The sequence below is a fragment of the Enhydra lutris genome, unplaced genomic scaffold, assembly GCF_002288905.1.
Source record: "Enhydra lutris kenyoni isolate GAN:26980312 unplaced genomic scaffold, ASM228890v2 scaffoldscaffold17, whole genome shotgun sequence".
NCBI lineage: Eukaryota > Metazoa > Chordata > Mammalia > Carnivora > Mustelidae > Enhydra > Enhydra lutris.
In genome coordinates, this window is record NW_019154101.1 from 24172383 (window position 1) to 24189763 (window position 17381).

Below are 17381 nucleotides of genomic sequence, written 5' to 3' on the forward strand. Positions count from 1 at the left end.
AACCAAAGAGCATATGCCCCCCTGCTGTGCTAAACCCACTGAGCCTTATCAGATTCCACATAACCACACTGTACGGAAATCTGAGCTCTACAGGCTTCTGTGTGGGGCCGCTGTCACCAACAGCACCAAGGGTGGGCGTTGCAGGCCTACCCTTGCCTTCTTAGTCACCTCTCAGGAAGGTCTGACGAAGGAGGCAGAGGGACTAGATGCTGAGAAACAGTATCTTTAGCTTAGGGTAGAATTCCTAATTCTCAAAGGTTGGCTCCCTTAAAAGCTCCTGGAGGAAAGGGGGAGGGGTAGCAAGAAAGATTTGATTTTCCAAGGATACCGGAGTTTTGTGCTTAATTCTGCTTATTTTCATTGTTTATCAGCATCTTTACGGTTCAAGTCGATGAAGACAGAAGGCATATGCAAAACCTGACAGTAGAACAGGCAATTGAAGTTAAAAAGCTTTTCGTTGGGGGTGCGCCACCTGAGTTTCAGCCTCCCCCACTCAGGAATATTCCTTCTTTTGAAGGCTGTGTATGGAACCTTGTTATAAACTCTGTGTAAGTACATCTGTTAGCTACTATTTTTTTTTTTTTTTTTTTTTTTTTGGTATGAGGATCAGTCCGCACTCTATCTAAAACCAAGGCAAGGTGGGGAAACAATGAAGAACTTCTCATTATATTTTAAACGTTGCCCTGAGGGACGCGAGACAATGAAAAATAATAAAAAGTACCTAATTTTAATTCTATTCCACTAGCCCCATGGACTTTGCACAGCCTGTATCCTTCAAAAATGCGGACATTGGTCGTTGTGCGCACCAGAAGCCCCGTGAGGAGGAGGAGGGGGCCGTTCCCGCTGAAATAGTGACGCAGCCAGTGCCAGTTCCCACCCCCGCCTTCCCTATACCCACCCCCATTGTGGCACATGTAAGTGTTTATTTATATCCTATTGCTTTCTAATTTTAACCTGTATTTTTAGTTGTTTTCAGAGAGAAGATAATTCAGGATAGCTGGTATGCTCTACTTCTAGAATCAGAGGGAGGGTAACTGGTCTACAAAAACCTGTCCTCACATCTTTCTTGGATTACTTTTATTTACATATTTGCTCTGCTTAAATTTCCCTCCCTATAAAATGGCATGTGTTTTCAGCTGAAAAGTTAGCATAGCACAGAAATGTCTATGGAATCAAAAACAAGATCCATGTGTAATATCCACGCACGGAGGCAGCCATATTCATTTTCAGTCCCTTTTATTCGCATTTTAAATAGTAGATCTCATAGCATGTATATCATTTGGTATTCTGTTTTTTAAAACTGGTAATACATAATTAGATATCATACAAATGTGTGTGTCTGATTATGATGCTGACGGGCCATGTCCACAGACCCAGAGAGGGTCTCACAGGACCAGCCAAGAGGGTCCTTGGCTTCTCAAAGGACAGAAATCAAACATGAGCCAGCAGGCAGTGAGAGCAGAGTTTATCGGAGATACAGAGAAAGCAGATATATTCGGAGCATCTGGGAGACTCAAAAAGGAAAGGAGTATGAGTCTCATTTGTTCGGGCCTGAAGGGTTTTTACTGAGAATTGTGGTCCAGTGTACATGTTCTGTCCTCTCAGGCATCCAGGAACTGGTTAGAACACAGACAAAGGCCCAGGTGTTTCTCCTTGGAGCCAGCGGGCCCTGGAGTCAAGGTGTCTAGGCCGATGATCTGCAATACAAAAATGATAGCTTTGTCTGGTCGTTCCCACCTGGTCCTTCCTTAAATGTTATCTGTTCTAAAGAAATGATTAACTCTTTGTCCCTTACAAGGAGGGCACAGACTGTTTGCATCCTGAGGCACATGCAGAGTGGTTGGGGGTCACAGTTCTTAGCGAGAAGAGAGGAGCAAAGGAGCAGAAAGGAGCAAAAAGCAGATTTTTATAGAATCCTTCAGTTTTCCTAACTCAAGGACGTCTGTGTATGTGTGACACACACAAAGAGACACACAGGTTATTTCGTTGTATGGGAGGTCATCATTTCATTGATGAGAGCATGGGTCCCTGAGTAGACAGTCTGGGTGGCAATGCCTGCACTTCCGTCTACCATGTGTATTAATTTGGGGAAGCTACTTCGCCAGTCTATTCCTCAATTTCCTCATCTGTGCAATATTAATAACATGTGAGTCTAAGAGTTAACATGAAGACTTAAAAATAATGTTGGTTAAATGCCTAGTATATAGAAAACATTTAATAAATGGCATAATTACTATATAGTGATGATCATAATGACTGCTTCTAAGTGCTTACTATGTGCCAGTCACCACCTAAACAATTGGCATTCAACATTATATGTAATTGTCATAATGGCTCTGGGAATGATAACAACATCCCATCTTTAGTTGAGTTGATAAGAATTATCTGGTCTCAGTCACCCACCTACCCACACAGCCAGTAAATGGCAGGATGGGAATCCTAATGGATTTTCATCCATTAGGTCTAACTATACAGTCTGGCTTCTTATCACTCCGCTGCTCTGTCTTTACAATTTATTCTATTTTTTCCTCATCATGGGCCATTTAGAGTGCTTCTAGAAACCATATTCTGATAAGTGCCTCCCTATGCCAAACTTTCTCCTTTTTTATGTTCTTAAAATAGATTCTTGGATGGATAATTATAAGACTAAATGATAAACATACCTAAGGTTCTTAAAACATATATCTGAATTGCTTTTTCCAACATTTCCATCAATTTACATTTCCACCACCAATATATCCAAGGGGTGGATCTCTCTATATACTGAATGGCACATGCATCCTATGTATCATGCTTGCCAATGGGTGAGCAGAACATGCTGTCTTGAGTACAGATTTTGAAAACCCTTGAACATCTCATTTTCTTCCTTAGTTTCCATGATGGAACTGGTTGTTCTGTAGAGCAGTCTGTGCCTTGTCACTAGAAATATTTTGAGCTTATGGCTTCTCTAGCATTTCTTCCAGGATTTGAAAATAGCAAGGTCCTTACACTTTCGGTGTGCATGGCATAACATAAAGACTTGTCAAATCCCTATGTTGTCCACCTGAAACTAACGTGACATTGTATGTCAATGATACTTCAATTAAGAAAGAAAAAAAATAGCAAAATATTTTCCCCCAGGGTAAATAGTCAATAATCTCGGCATTCTTCATGTGACCTAATTTCTTTTTTTTTACATTTTTTTGAAGATTTTATTTATTTATTTGAGAGAGAGAGAAAGTGCAAGAGAGAGAGCACCAGCAGGGGGAGTGGCAGAGGGAGAAGGAGAAGCAGACTCTCTGCTGAGCAGGGAGCCCAGTGTGGGACTCAGAGGACCCTGTGATCATGACATGAGCTGAAGGCAGACACTTAACCAACTGAGCCATCCAGGAACCCAATATTTTATTTTATTTTTTAAAAGATTTTATTTATTTGAGAAAGAGAGAGAGACAGAGAGAGCATGGATGGGAGGGTAGGGGCAGAGGGAGAGGGAGAAGTAGACTCCCCCTTGAGCAGGGAGCCCAACATGGGGCTGGATCCTAGGATGCTGAGATCATGCCCTGAGCTGAAGGCAGATGCTTAACTGACTGAGCCACCCAGGCACCCCCTCATGTGACCTGATTTCTAATTCCCATATGTGCACTGATCAATATTCTTAAGTTTGAAATATACCTTTCAAACTGTGGCACCTAGAATAGACTATATTCTTCAAAGTGTCCAGTTCAGGGGACAGCAGTACCTCTTGTTCCATTGGTCTGTCCTCGTATTTTATACCTGAAAATACTTCAATGTTTTATTTATTTTTTTTAAAGCTTTTATTTATTTATTTGACAGACAGAGATCTCAAGTAGGCAGAGAGGCAGGCAGAGAGAGAGTGGGGGAAGCAAGCTCCCTGCTGAAACAGAGAGCCCGATGTGGGGCTCGATTCCAGGACCCTGAGATCATGACCTGAGCTGAAGGCAGAGGCTTAACCCACTGAGCCAGCCAGGCGCCCCTACTTCAATGTTTTAAACTGATGGATCCCACTATTAGCTCATCATCAGGTCCCCTATTCAGTCAACCACAATCTTGGGGGCCTTTGAACCACTCGAACTTCTCTCAAGTCAGGTGTCTAAGCCAGACCATCTTGCCTTGGTCCAGTTAATTGGTGGAGAAGCCTGTGGATCCCCGGTGATCACCTTTCTTTTCTAAGGGCCCACACAAACTTTGTTTTAGAGGGAGTCTCAAGCATATCTATCTCCCCATGGTTTCTCGAGATCACATCTTTTCCCTTTTTCTGAAAATAAAGATACTTTCCCATCTGGGACTGGAGATTTTAACTCATTTAAGTTTTCCTGTAACCTTCTGTTCTAATTCCAATTTCCATTTTCTCTCAGTAGTGTATGTTTTAACTTCTCCAAAACAGAGCATGCACTTAGACAAGACAAAAGCAAAAAAGAAATGGAGTGACAGTCCTGAGGGCTCATGTACAAAGACTCAGAGAACATCAGGGCTAGGAGAGAATTGAAGATTCTGACTCTTAATTTACACATGGGAAAACAAAGCGCTAGAACATACCTCATGGGCTGTGATCACACACATTTTTGATAGTTGGCGCTAAAACCCAGGTATCTAAATTCCAACAGCTATCTCCCCTTCTCTTGCACATTACAGTTATTTACGCCATGTGGTCATAATTACATTTCTTAGAATTTCCATCCCTACTGAGTTATGTTTTTACAGTTTCAGATCCTGGAACTATACATATCTTTTCATTTGATTTCTTTCTCTTATTTTAGTTCTTTATGTGGAGAGAAGTGTGTGCTTTTTAAAGATGACTAAAAGTTAGAGGTTTGACAATTTATAACAAATAATCTTTTAAGAGCCTCCTAAATGAAAAAATGAATACGATATCATCATTGCTAGCAAGGGAGCGACGGAGAAGCAGATCTGAGGAATCAGACATTAATGTAAATGACAGAGTGAGCAAGTATGTGTGGAGGTCAGTCAGGAAAAGTGTGGAGTGTGGGCTACAAACTCACCCCACTAGCTTTCAAGATTGAAAATTGGAAACATGGCAAGGTGTCCCATTAAACTCCATTCAAACAAAATGATTAATGGTACCTAGAAGTGTAAAAACAGGTCTATAAGATACAAATTTTAATATGTCATCACACTCTTGTACATAAAATCTTTCCGTTGAAACAATACAAAATGATGATGACATGCGACATTATGTGAAATGGAGAAAACAGGATATAAAACCATACACAATGCATAATCACATCTACATCAATAGATAGAAAAACGCATTAAAAAACCCTTGCAAGAAATATATCAGATGCTAGCAGCAGATGGAGTATGGACTAGAGATGATTCTCATCATCTAAAAAAAATTCTTACATGTATTTTGTTTTCATAACTTTTTTAAAAAGATAAATGGAAAGGCTTTCAACCTTTATTCCTCTGTAGCATTCCATTGGATAGCTGATTTCCCCTCTGGGCAAGTGCAATGTGGCGAATGGCCCCCCTCAACCCCTCCAAGATGGGGACCACTAAGGACGCATACTGAGCCTTTACTCCAGTGATCTGAGAACTGGGCCTGCCAGTCTGCCCTGCCATAGCCCACCTACTTTTACTCAGTGGACTCTGACAGGTTACCTGTCCTCTCTAAATGTAAGATGACCCATTGAAAAATAAGGAGGATGCTATCTACCTGCAAGGATTATCGTGAGGGAATAAATGATACAAAGCACCCAGCACGTTGCATGGCTCACAGTAACACCCCATCATTCTTCTGTGGGAATAGTTAGCCTGTCACACTTTCAGTGGGAGAGCAAATGCCAGGAAAAAAAAGAGAGTGAGGATTCCATGTTTCAACCATTTCAGACTCCAATAGGATATGGCTATTATAGCTCAAGTGTCACATCATTTTCCATTCTCACCATCTTCTTCCTTTTTTTTTTTTTAAAGATTTTATTTATTTATTCGACAGGAAGAGATCACAAGTATGCAGAGAGGCAGGCAGAGAGAGAGAGAGAGGAAGAAGCAGGCTCCCCGTGGAGCAGAGAGCCCAATGCGGGGCTCGATCCCAGGACCCTGGGATCATGACCTGAGCCGAAGGCAGAGGCTTTAACCCGCTGAGCCACCCAAATGCCCATTCTTCCCTTTTTAAAATCAGAATTTAGACTGTAAGAATGTAGTTAAGAACTCAAGCTTCCAAGTTAATCCCTGACATAGGAACTATCCTCTCTTTGTTCTAGCAGAGCAGACAGGAACCATCCCCTATTCTCAGTTCCTTTCTTCTTCTCCTTTACACTATCACATCCCTCCCCGCCAATGTCTTACACCATGAGCACGGCATTCGCTAGACCCCAGCGCCCTTTCAGAGTTCCCTGAGAAAGCCCCGCCCTGTGAAATGGACCATGTCAGCCCCATCATAATACATGCCAGAATGTCATTCATCAGACAGCATTGTATGTACATTATCTCATTTGATAGTGTGGTAGCCCATCTTTCCTTTATGCTTTTCTCTTCTTCCTTGGCCCATTTAGAGCTGCATTAAATATGCCTACATATTGTATTTGTGGGGATTTCTCAGGGAGGATGGTGGGTGGGGTTAGAGAGGACTGTAGACATCTACGATCACCATCTGCAGGTGTATATGGTGTTTAGACCAAATCTTTAGAGCCAGCATGGCCCATGCGGATTTGTATATAGTGAACTGGCTCTATTTTTTTACTTGAAGCTCATTGGAAAGTTGAATTTTGAACCTTGATATCTGAAATGTGAACACTAAAAATAGCCATGAAGAGTTGCTGTGCTGTGAAGGGCTTTGGAGAGTTGAGGGAAAGAAGCGGCAGAGAAGGAAAGCATAGACCAAAGGAAAGCTATTTCTCTAACAGCTTTAATACTACAACTTTAAAAGCTAAGCACAGTCCATGCCAAAGGATGAATCAGTTGGATACTGATACGTATTTAAAGGGAAAACCCCTATTTTCCCTACCACAAGAAATCGCTGTTCGGGTGTTCGTGTGTAAATATTACTGCAAATGGCCAATATTTACCAAAAGAGCTCGCGTGCAGGGTAGTAACATAATTCACTTTCTCAATAAACAGCTTGAGCAGGGATTTTATATTTCAGAACATTAAAGTCAGTGCTGTAAAAAGTGTCTTCCACTTAGTATTCATCCATAAAAAGGAGCATCACAAAGAAACCTCCAACATCTCAGATGTGATTTTAGCCCACATTTGTTAGAAGGATTACTGACTCGTGAAAGAAGAAAATGATGCAGTTTTTATGATCATTCATCACTCGTTGCTTTCAAGAACAAAGATGCCAGTTTTGATAAATGCAATTTAAATCCCTGTTCTCACCAATCTGAACTCAAGGAATGCTTGCCTACCAGTCACAGGCTACCCTCAAGCCAGTAACTCATGTCCAAATGTCAGCCAACGAACAGCAGCTGGAAATGACCACTGCTTTATTCTGACCTGAGATGGAGTAACCGTGAGGTGAAAAAGTTTTCACTGTTACCCATTTGCCTACGTGCGAATTCCCTCTCCCACTATGCCACTGCTCTGATCAGCACGCGCACTGCCACCATCAGACTCCGCCTTCATCCCCCAGCAAGTCCCATCTGCCCACAACTTGTCCTGGGACAAGCAAGCACACCATGTCCTCCAGATCACATTTTTCCCCTTATGCACTAGCAGTACTTCAAAGAGTTGCCACAAGGTGGCAAGATTGTAACGTCTTGAGATTGATGAGCCTGTGTTGGGGTTTTTTTGTGTGTGTTTTTTTTTTATTGTTGTTTTAATACATTTCAAAGACAAGTGTTTCCAAAATAATACAGGTAAAGTATCACCTCCATAAAGATGATGCCTTCCCTCAAGCTCACATTAGCTTGGAGGAGGACTTTGTCTTGCAACCATCATGCTTTTTTAAAATCTTCCTTGGAAGGGCACCTGCTTGGCTCAGCTGGTTAAGCGTCAGACTCTTGATTTTTGGCTCAGGTGGTGATCTTGGGGTGGTGAGATTGAGGCGCGCCCCCCCACAGACTCTTGCTTACCAGAGAGTCTGCTTGTCCCTCTCCCTCCCCATGCTTGCACTCTCTTAAATAAATATATAAAATCTTTTTAAAAATTTAAAAAACAAAAATTTTCCTTGGAATTACCTCATTAGAAGACCCCTCTTCTTGGGGCGCCTGGGTGGCTCAGTGGGTTAAAGCCTCTGCCTTCGCTCAGGTCATGATCTCAGGGTCCTGGGATCGAGCCCTGCATGGGGCTCTCTGCTCAGCAGGGAGCCTGCTTCCTCCTTTCTCTCTGCCTGCCTCTCTGCCTACTTGTGATCTCTGCCTGTCAAATAAATAAATAAAATCTTTTAAAAAAGAGAGAGAGAAGAAGAAGAAGACCTTCTTCTCATATCCCTCTTCCTTAGCTTGGATTTTGCTAGGAAGCAGATTGAAAAAATAAGATCACCTTATTCGTTTGCAAAGCACGGGGTACTTTCTGTTCCATCTTACAAATTCCCTTTAAGATATTAGAGAGGAGAAAAAAATGCTTGAGCAGCAGGAGGAGTAGCTGGACCTTGTGAGGGGCTCTAGGGAGTAGGGGGGAAAGTAGTCCCAGGCAAACCACAGGGGTCTGTGTCCCAAGTCAGGCCTGGTTTCAGACTCACCCTGGGGAAAGTGAGGCAGAACTGGCAAGATCCAGTCCTTTTTGCCTTTAACCAAGTGGGAGGAGAGGGCTACACCTGCACCAAAAACATGACCAGAAAAGAGGCTGGGAAATTGTCTTCCCATTTAAATCCAAAAATGCATACATACAAAATCCTCCTCTCCTAGCATTTCTCAGTCCTCTTCCAACTGCCTATTTTATGAAGGAAGGTGATAGATGATTTATTCAAGAAACATCCATAATATTCATCCTATTGCAAATTGATAGAAAACCTCAATTTGGGTGTCCTTAACATACAATGGACTTAGCATATGGGATTTAAACTTTGAGGTTACTGAGTAGAGTGACCTGTTTGTTACCACTCTCTTCCACAACACTGGACGGTCTGAGGACACTGTTTTATTAGCCACCACTTCTACTTGCTGCTCAAGGTCTAATTGTTACAAAAATGAGGCTGGAGCCCCTCGGGGAGGTAGTCTTCTTCCTCAATTTCCAGTGGCCATGTCATGTAGTGCTTCTTAAAGAACCCTCACAAAGTCCCTGTCCTTTCCTCGTCAAAGATTTTCCTAAAATAATGTAAGTAGGGTCTTCAGCTTCTTGAAGATCTGACAGGACGTGACAGAAAACTGCTGATCGGCTCAGGACCCGTGTTGGAAATCTCTGTCCAGCCCACCAGCAAGCAAGCGTCTCATGGCGTTGGGCCCTCAGGGCCCAAAATACATAAAGACCAAAGTTCTCCATGACCTACAGCTACTGCCAATAAAATACCTAATCTCTGTAATTCCACTTGGATCATTAAAAATTCTATTAGAAAAGTTCTATTAATATTTATATGTAGTAACGAGACAGGTGACCACAACGTTTAACAATAACAACCTGCTGGTGGCTTTCTTTTCGGCCACACATCATGGTTCCCTAATTCCTCAGCATCCGCTGACATTTCTGATTTCCCAGATTTCAGAGCTGACAGGTTAGAAATGTTTTAGCCAAATTTTGCCCCTGAGGGACTCACAGCAGGGAGGATTCTCTTAGAGATTTCAGAGGAGGACTGCAGGCCACTAATGTGGGTGCCAGGAAATAGGGTGAGAGGCTGATAAATGATCCCGATTCTATTAATGACATCATTGCCAGCTGAGACATTAAGCTACCAAAGCCTTTCCATTTGGGCTCTTTTTACAGGCAGTGTAATAAGAAAGGGGCCACATGTTGATTCCAAGAGAGGCCATTCAGCCGTGTGAATAAATAGCATTTTCCTGCTCTACCCACTGGGTTTTTGCCTATCCGTGTGAATTTCTGCTACAGTCTGCTCTTTATAACTGACCATCTCCTGGGGAAGCAAGAAGGGAATACTTCCATGAAGACCAATTTTATAGCATTTCAAACACTTAAAGCCTTTTACCTGCTGTGGCAGAGTGCTCCGTTTGACTAAGCTCCAGAGAAAAGAGAGCAAGGCCTTTCCTCATCAAGTAAGAATGTCCTGTGCACTGATGATTCATCTCATCTTCTATTTGAGAAGAACATTCTGCATCAAAAGCCTGCTTTGGGCGGTTTGGGAACCTCTGCTGAGTCAGTGCTCACGGGGGCACTGGCCCATTCTGAGCTATTAAGTGCAGATCTTAAAAACAGATGTGTTGTTTGAGAGTATGCAGATTATTTATTTTCTCGTGTACGGCGTGTTCTCAAAGCCTGCAGAAGCAGCCTGTACTTCAAGTGCTTTTGTGAAAACAGAGAACAGAGGAAGGAATTACAACTTCAGTCATTTGAGGAGCCTTGATTATCTACTGAGCTAAGGGTTACGCTGGCCAAAGACAGTCCCGCCAACCAGGACTGGCTATGTCATTTGCAGGGCTGGGATCAAAATGAAAATACAAGGCCCCTTTTTCAAAAAAGTATTAAGAAACTCAAGATGGTGACAGCAGAGCATTAAACCAAGTAAGCCAGCCCTGCGCCGAGCTCTCCCTCCTAAGAACCCCAGGAAGTGGATCTTTGAACAGTAACAGTTGAAATGGTATATGGTGGGTTACATTAAAAATGTACTGGGTTGCCTAGCAACTGGCTCAGGGCCCGAACGGCCTGACTTGCAAGTTTAGATACACCATCTTGAAAGTCTAAATTCATGGAAGCCTTCTAGTAGACTGATAATTTTCGAGAAAAAGTAATACAGTGGGAGACAGAAATGGGGAGGGCCAGAAGGAACACATTTTTCTACTCTTCTAATTTGGTGGCTAGTTTGTCATTTTCCCCATCCCATCTTCGAAGAGTATAACTCTTCGTAAGCAAAGTAAACCTGAAAAAGAAATTCCAGTTTTTTTCATAAATATCAACAGTTGTTTTTTTTTTTTTTTTCCTTAGAGGGTAATGAAAACATGAACTGATTCATAAGTACTTTTGGGCACATTGATTTGGCAAGTCAAGGGTGCAGTATAAGAAGATGGATTCCCACTCACTGAACATTTCACAGGAAGTGCCTACTATGTAGTAAAGTACCGAGATATGTAAGAGACCAGTTTTCCTCTTAAGGAGCTTCAGTAAGATTACACAAGAACATTAAGCGAAAATAGAAGAAACAATTAGATAACAGGATTAAATTTTTTTTTTTTAAAGATTTTATTTATTTATTTGACAGAGAGATCACAAGCAGGCAGAGAGGCAGGCAGAGAGAGAGGAGGAAGCAGGCTCCCCTAGAGAGCAGAGAGCCCGATGCGGGGCTCAATCCCAGGACTCTGAGATCATGACCTGAGCCGAAGGCAGCGGCTTAACCCACTGAGCCACCCAGGCGCCCCAACAGGATTAAATTTTTAAAGAGTGGAGTCCATAATCTCCTCTTTCTCTCCTGGGTAATTTTGCAGGGTCCTTGTGGAACAGAATCAGAACCAGCTCTTTTGATAGGAAGCAAACGGTTTGGGCTTTCGAGAAACAGCCACATTGCAATTGCCTTTGATGACACCAAAGTTAAAAATCGGTATGTATTCTTCTGAGATATTGGGAAAGAACTGATAAACGCAAGTACTGAGTATATGCGCTGATTCAAGTTTTAATCAACTATGCGTATTCATTAACGCGGTAAGCCTTTTAATTCACAGAGTACAGTAGAGAATCCAATTCTATTGGCCTGAGCCTGAGGAGCTTGGTTTTGGAAGTCAGCAGGAAAAGTGGATTTGGAAATCACCTGGAAAGTCCTCCTCTCAGAGAACGTTTTACTGGCCTTTATGAAAATTCACCCACGGAGGCAACTTAATCTCAGAATAAGAATGCTTTTGTTTCTCTGTTTCATTTTGCACGCTTTCATTTCCCAGCCTCACAATCGAGTTTGAAGTGCGAACTGAAGCTGAATCTGGCCTGCTCTTTTACATGGCTCGGATCAATCACGCGGATTTTGCTACCGTTCAGCTGAGAAATGGATTGCCCTATTTCAGTTATGACTTGGGAAGTGGGGACACCAACACCATGATCCCCACCAAAATCAACGACGGTCAGTGGCACAAGGTAATAATAGCCCGTGGGAGGCGGCAGTGTCCCCTGAGGGGGAAGCTGGGTGGCAGCCTTTGGCATTCCCCTGGTGCAGATACAATTTTGCCAGGGCGGATCCTGACTCCAATGCTACTCTGATGCGGCTGAGGCTAAAAATAAAGCCGGTGCCCCAGACAACAGCCCAACCTTGGGAAGTGTAATCGGACCTGGACAGGTTTATTTATGTTCAATCACTCACAGGCTTCATCATGGTACCACAAGATGCCATTATTGCTATACAGCTGTGATTCCCAAACATCTGTCCCTCCCCCCCGCCCCCCCCCCCCCCCGCCTCCACGGCCAGGTTGTTGAAGACATTATTGCTACTCTCAGTGAGAAATGGGAGACGATGGAGCATGTTAATGTTAAAGCTCTATGTCTTCCATGTAAAGGAGTAATATTTACTCCAAGATTACATTTTCTTCCTTTTGAGGTGCTAAAATGGCCTCTCTTTTAGGAAATAATATTTGACAAACTTAAAAGCTGGTAAACAAAAATGGGCCCTAATGGTTCCCCTCCCCCATCATACCCCATACTGGTCTGTGAAAACCAAGAGTCTGAAAATCTGCTGGATCAGGCTTAAAGGGCTCTAGGGCTGCATTTCCACCGATAGCCATTTGGAACAACTTTTGAAACATTGGCCTTACACCCAGAAACTGGTACTATTATGGGCACAGAAGGCTCATCTGCCAGCTTACTGTCCTCTTTGGCATGACTGCAAATAGATAATATACTGCCTGATTAAAACGAAAACTCAGAATTTCTTTCTGCACCTGTGATCGCCTATTCAGTAAAGCTTCCCTCGGCAGACCAATAAAATGTTTAATTTTGAGAGTTTGATATTATTAGGTGGTGGATTTTATATATTAACATACTGTGCCTTGGCATATCCTATAGAAAGGCAGAGAACCTGAAAAAATACAATAAAAATGCAAAGCCAATCAACTTGTTATCTTGGAAATAAGAAACGGAATCTTCCTGTTTGCCTGGGAACTTATAAGTGGCAAATACAGATCTTCATGAAGGAGCTCTCATTAAGGCTCATTCTCCTCTCTGGCTAGTAGAATAAACATGACACTTGAAAAACTGACATATTGTAGGTCCACAATGCATGTGGGATTAAGAAAGGAGGGATTTATTTTTGAAAATTTGTTTTTTTAACAATTGCTTCCCAAACCAAAATACGTAAATATAAAATGAGGTCTTAATTATTCTAATCCTGATGTAGATTCATTTTAAACCATTGTTGTACTCCAGCATTAGACTGGGTCACACGTTCCTTTCCCTAAACTCAGATTCAAGTTTTTTTTTTTTACACCCAAGCCAGTCTTGACACCCCCGATTTTGCCCTGCCCCCAAAGAGAATTCACCCCACTACTGAAATTTCAGCATCAGGGAGCTGGCCATCTTCCTCCCTTCCTTTGTACTGATCTAGGCTGCTGTGGAAATGGCTGTGCAGCCTTGATGTGTTCCTTCCATTCTGAGGGAGAAGTGCCTATTAGGCAGAGTGATATAGCAGGTCTGAAATTGTATGGGGCGGGGGGCGGAGACCAGGCTTCACTCAAACGAATGCATGTTTGTTTTTTTTTTTAAGATTTTATTTATTCATTCGACAGAGAGAGATCACAAGTAGGCAGAGAGGCAGACAGAGAGAGAGAGAGGAGGAAGCAGGCTCCCCACCAAGGAGAGAGCCCGATGTGGGGCTCGATCCCAGGACCCTGGGATCATGACCTGAGCCGAAGGCAGAGGCTTTAACCCTCTGAGCCACCCAGGCGCCCCCGAATGCATGTTTAAAACCAGATGTGATTTTTGCAACCCACTTAATTCAAGACAGGGCTCCCAATCGGCAAGGCTCCTGGCAACACGCATGCCTCCTGATACATGGGCTCCCTTGGCAACCTCTCGAAAAGTCTTTAATCTAAAATTCACCCAGGATGATTTTGTACCCTTTTGGAGATGGTAGTCATGGAAAAGACAGAGTGTGGAATAGTCTGTAAAAACTGGTTTAATTTCACTTATGGGTTTCACACATATTAGGCACTTAGTAAATTCTTTCATTTTTTTTTTTTTTCCCTGACGAAGATCCAAAAAGTTCCTACATTTACACTCTGCATAATTGAAATTTATCCATGATTGGCTTTAAGGACTCCTCTTCTTTTTGTAGATTAAGATCGTGCGAATTAAGCAAGAAGGAATTATTTATGTGGATGATGCCTCCAACAGAACCATCAGCCCCAAGAAAGCAGATATCCTGGATGTTGTGGGAATGCTGTATGTTGGTGGGCTACCCATCAATTACACTACCCGAAGAATTGGTCCAGTAAGGGTCTAATTTATTCATTGTGTGTGTGTGGATTAAATAACTACTTGAGTCATGTATATATGTTCAATTATTAGATCATATTAGCCCCTGACCACTTAGAGGTGAATAGGAAATCATCTTTTCGGAGAAGTGACAGGTTTTCTAGACAGATTTGACTAGGAGAGGTAATATCACCAAAGAATGTGGACCCTGTAGCCAGACTCCCTAGGTTTGAACAGCTACTTAATGATTAACTAGCTGTGTGGTCTGCAGCAAGTTATTTAATCTTCCTTTGACACAGTTCCCTCTTTTGTAAACTAGGATAATAGTACCAAACAAACAAGATTACTCTAAAGATTAAATGAGGTAATACACTGAAAGTGGGAGAGTACTAAGCATATAGGAATACTAGAAAACAAGGAAGATAATGTTGATGGTATTGTTTCAGGACTAGAGATTTCACAAATATTGAGAGATGCGATTACTTAAACTACATTTGTCCAGTATTGCACTGCAGTGTTTAGAGTACAGTACAGGATTCAAAATTTAAAGTTCTCACATTATAAACCAGTGTTCACAAAATGTTTTGTCAGACTGTGTGTCCTGGCTTCCTTTGGAGAGCATGATTTTAAGAAATACAGGGGAATCAGTGTTTTTGGAGAATATATTAAAAAGAAATGTATTACATTTCTATACTCAGATCATGTGATAATGCAGCACTGTTCTTCATCAAAGACCTCTGTTCATCATAGTTGTAATTCTCAGCCTTTGGCTCCTCTTGTGGGTGATCAGGAGTATGTTCCTTTCTTACTTTTTGGATATGCTACCCAGGCCTATCAAAATAAGAGTCTCTGGAGAGTGGCAAGAGTGATTATCATGTGTCCCTAAAACCAGATGAAATAGAGTGGAGCACAGTATGATTGCATTATTTTTATGGCCCCTAAACTCTAAATGCTTCATGCAAACTTACAAGTTCTAAGTGCATGTGCTTTTTCTTAGAAAAGAGTTCATTGCTTTCATTAGACTTTCCTAAGGAAGAAGCACTAAGCCGAACTTAATGCTCCTTCCCAAATGGAATTGGAAATTAGATTATGACAAAATGTATATTTAGTAAGGTTACTAAACTATTAATAGAAACATATGGGGCTAATTAAAATTTTATTTAATTGTATAGTTGACACACAATGTTACATTAGTTTCAGGTACACATGTATTTTGACAAATTTATGCATTATATGCTATGCTCACAAGTATAGAACCATCTGGCACTATACAAGGCTATTGTGATATCATTGACTATGTTCCCTATGCCGTACCTTTTATTCCCATGACTTCTTCATTCCATTCTTGGAAGTCTATACTTTCCACTCTTCTTCATCCATTTTGCCCATCCTCCAACCTCCACCCCCTGGCAACCATCAATTTGTTCTCTGTTATTATGAGTCTGTTTCTGCTTTTTGTTTTTTCATTCATTTATTTGTTTTGGGTTCTTTTTTTCTTTTTTTAGATCTTACATATAAGTGAAATCATATGATATTTGTCTTCTCTACTTTATTTCTTTTACATAATACCCTCTAGCTCCATCCATGTTGTCACAAATGGAAAGATCTCATTCTTTTTTATGGCTCAGTAATATTCCATTATATTTAAATATCATCTTCTTTATTCATCTATAATAGATACTTAGTTTGCTTTCCTGTCTTGGCAGTTGTAAATAATTCTGCAATAAACATAAGGGGAACATGTATCTTTTTAAATTAGTGTTTTTGCTTTCTTTGGGTAAATACCCAGTAGTGGAATTACTGGATCATATGGGAACCTCCATACTGTTCTCCACAGTGGCTCTATCAACTTACATTTCTGTTAGTAGTGTAAAAGGGTTCCCTTTTCTTTACATCATTGCAGAAACTTGTTATTTCTTGTCTTTTTGATTCTAGCCTCTCTGAGAGTGTGAGAGGATATCTCATTGTGGTTTCGATTTATATTTCTCTAATGATTAATGATGTTCAACATCTTTTCATGTGTGTGCTTGCCATCTGTATGTCTTCTTTGGAAGACTATCTACCCATATCCTCTACCCATTTTTAATTGGATTATTCTTCATGTTGAGTTGCATAAATTCTTGATACATTTTGGATATAAACCCCTTATTGGCTATATCATTTACAAGTATCTTCACCCATTCCATAGGTTGCCTTGTCATTTTCTTTTTTTTTTTTTTAAATGAAGCTAGTTATGTTGTGTGCTTGAATCCTTCATTAGTAGCAATTCTAAAGATTTTTTTTTTTTTAATTTGACAGACAGATCACAAGTAGGCAGAGAGAGACAGGAGGAAGAGGCAGGCTCCCCGCTGAGCAGAGAGCCCGATGAGGGACTTGATCCCAGGACCCTGAGATCATGACCTGAGCCGAAGGCAGAGGCCTTAACCACTGAGCCACCCAGGCGCCCCACCTTGTCATTTTCTTGATGGTTTCCTTTGCTGTGCAAAAGCTTTTTATTTTGGTGTAGCCCTAATAGTTTATTTTTGTTTTTGTTTCCCTTGCTTAAGGAGACATATCTAGAAAGATAGTGCAGTGGCTGATGTCAGAGAAATTACTGCCTGTACTTGCTTCTAGGAGTTACATGGTTTCAGGTCTCACATTGAGGTCTTTAATCCATTTGAAGTATATTCATTTTGTACGGTGTTAAGTGGTCCAGTTTCATTCTTTTACATGTTGCTGTCCAACTTTCCCAGCAACCTTTTTTAAGAGGCAGTCTTTTCCCCATGGTATATTCTTGTTTGTTTTAGATTAAATGACCATATAAGTGTGGGATTATTTCTGGAATCTCTGTTCTTTTCCATTGAACTACGTGTCTACTTTTGTGCCAGTGTCATACTGTTTTGATTACTAAAATTTTGTAGTATCCTTGAAATCTAGAAGTGGTACCTACA

General features: G+C 41.4%; 1 protein-coding gene across 1 annotated transcript in view; it reads left to right on the plus strand.

Annotated features, from left to right (window-relative positions):
• The window catches only part of LOC111147662 (laminin subunit alpha 2), a 502086-nt gene that overhangs the window by 468095 nt on the left and 16610 nt on the right, over positions 1 to 17381 (plus strand). The window contains exons 58-62 of the mRNA XM_022503866.1: positions 372 to 548; positions 746 to 914; positions 11487 to 11599; positions 11934 to 12123; positions 14312 to 14467. Coding sequence (XP_022359574.1) covers positions 372 to 548; positions 746 to 914; positions 11487 to 11599; positions 11934 to 12123; positions 14312 to 14467 — 805 coding nt within the window. The remainder of the gene's footprint in view (positions 1 to 371; positions 549 to 745; positions 915 to 11486; positions 11600 to 11933; positions 12124 to 14311; positions 14468 to 17381) is intronic.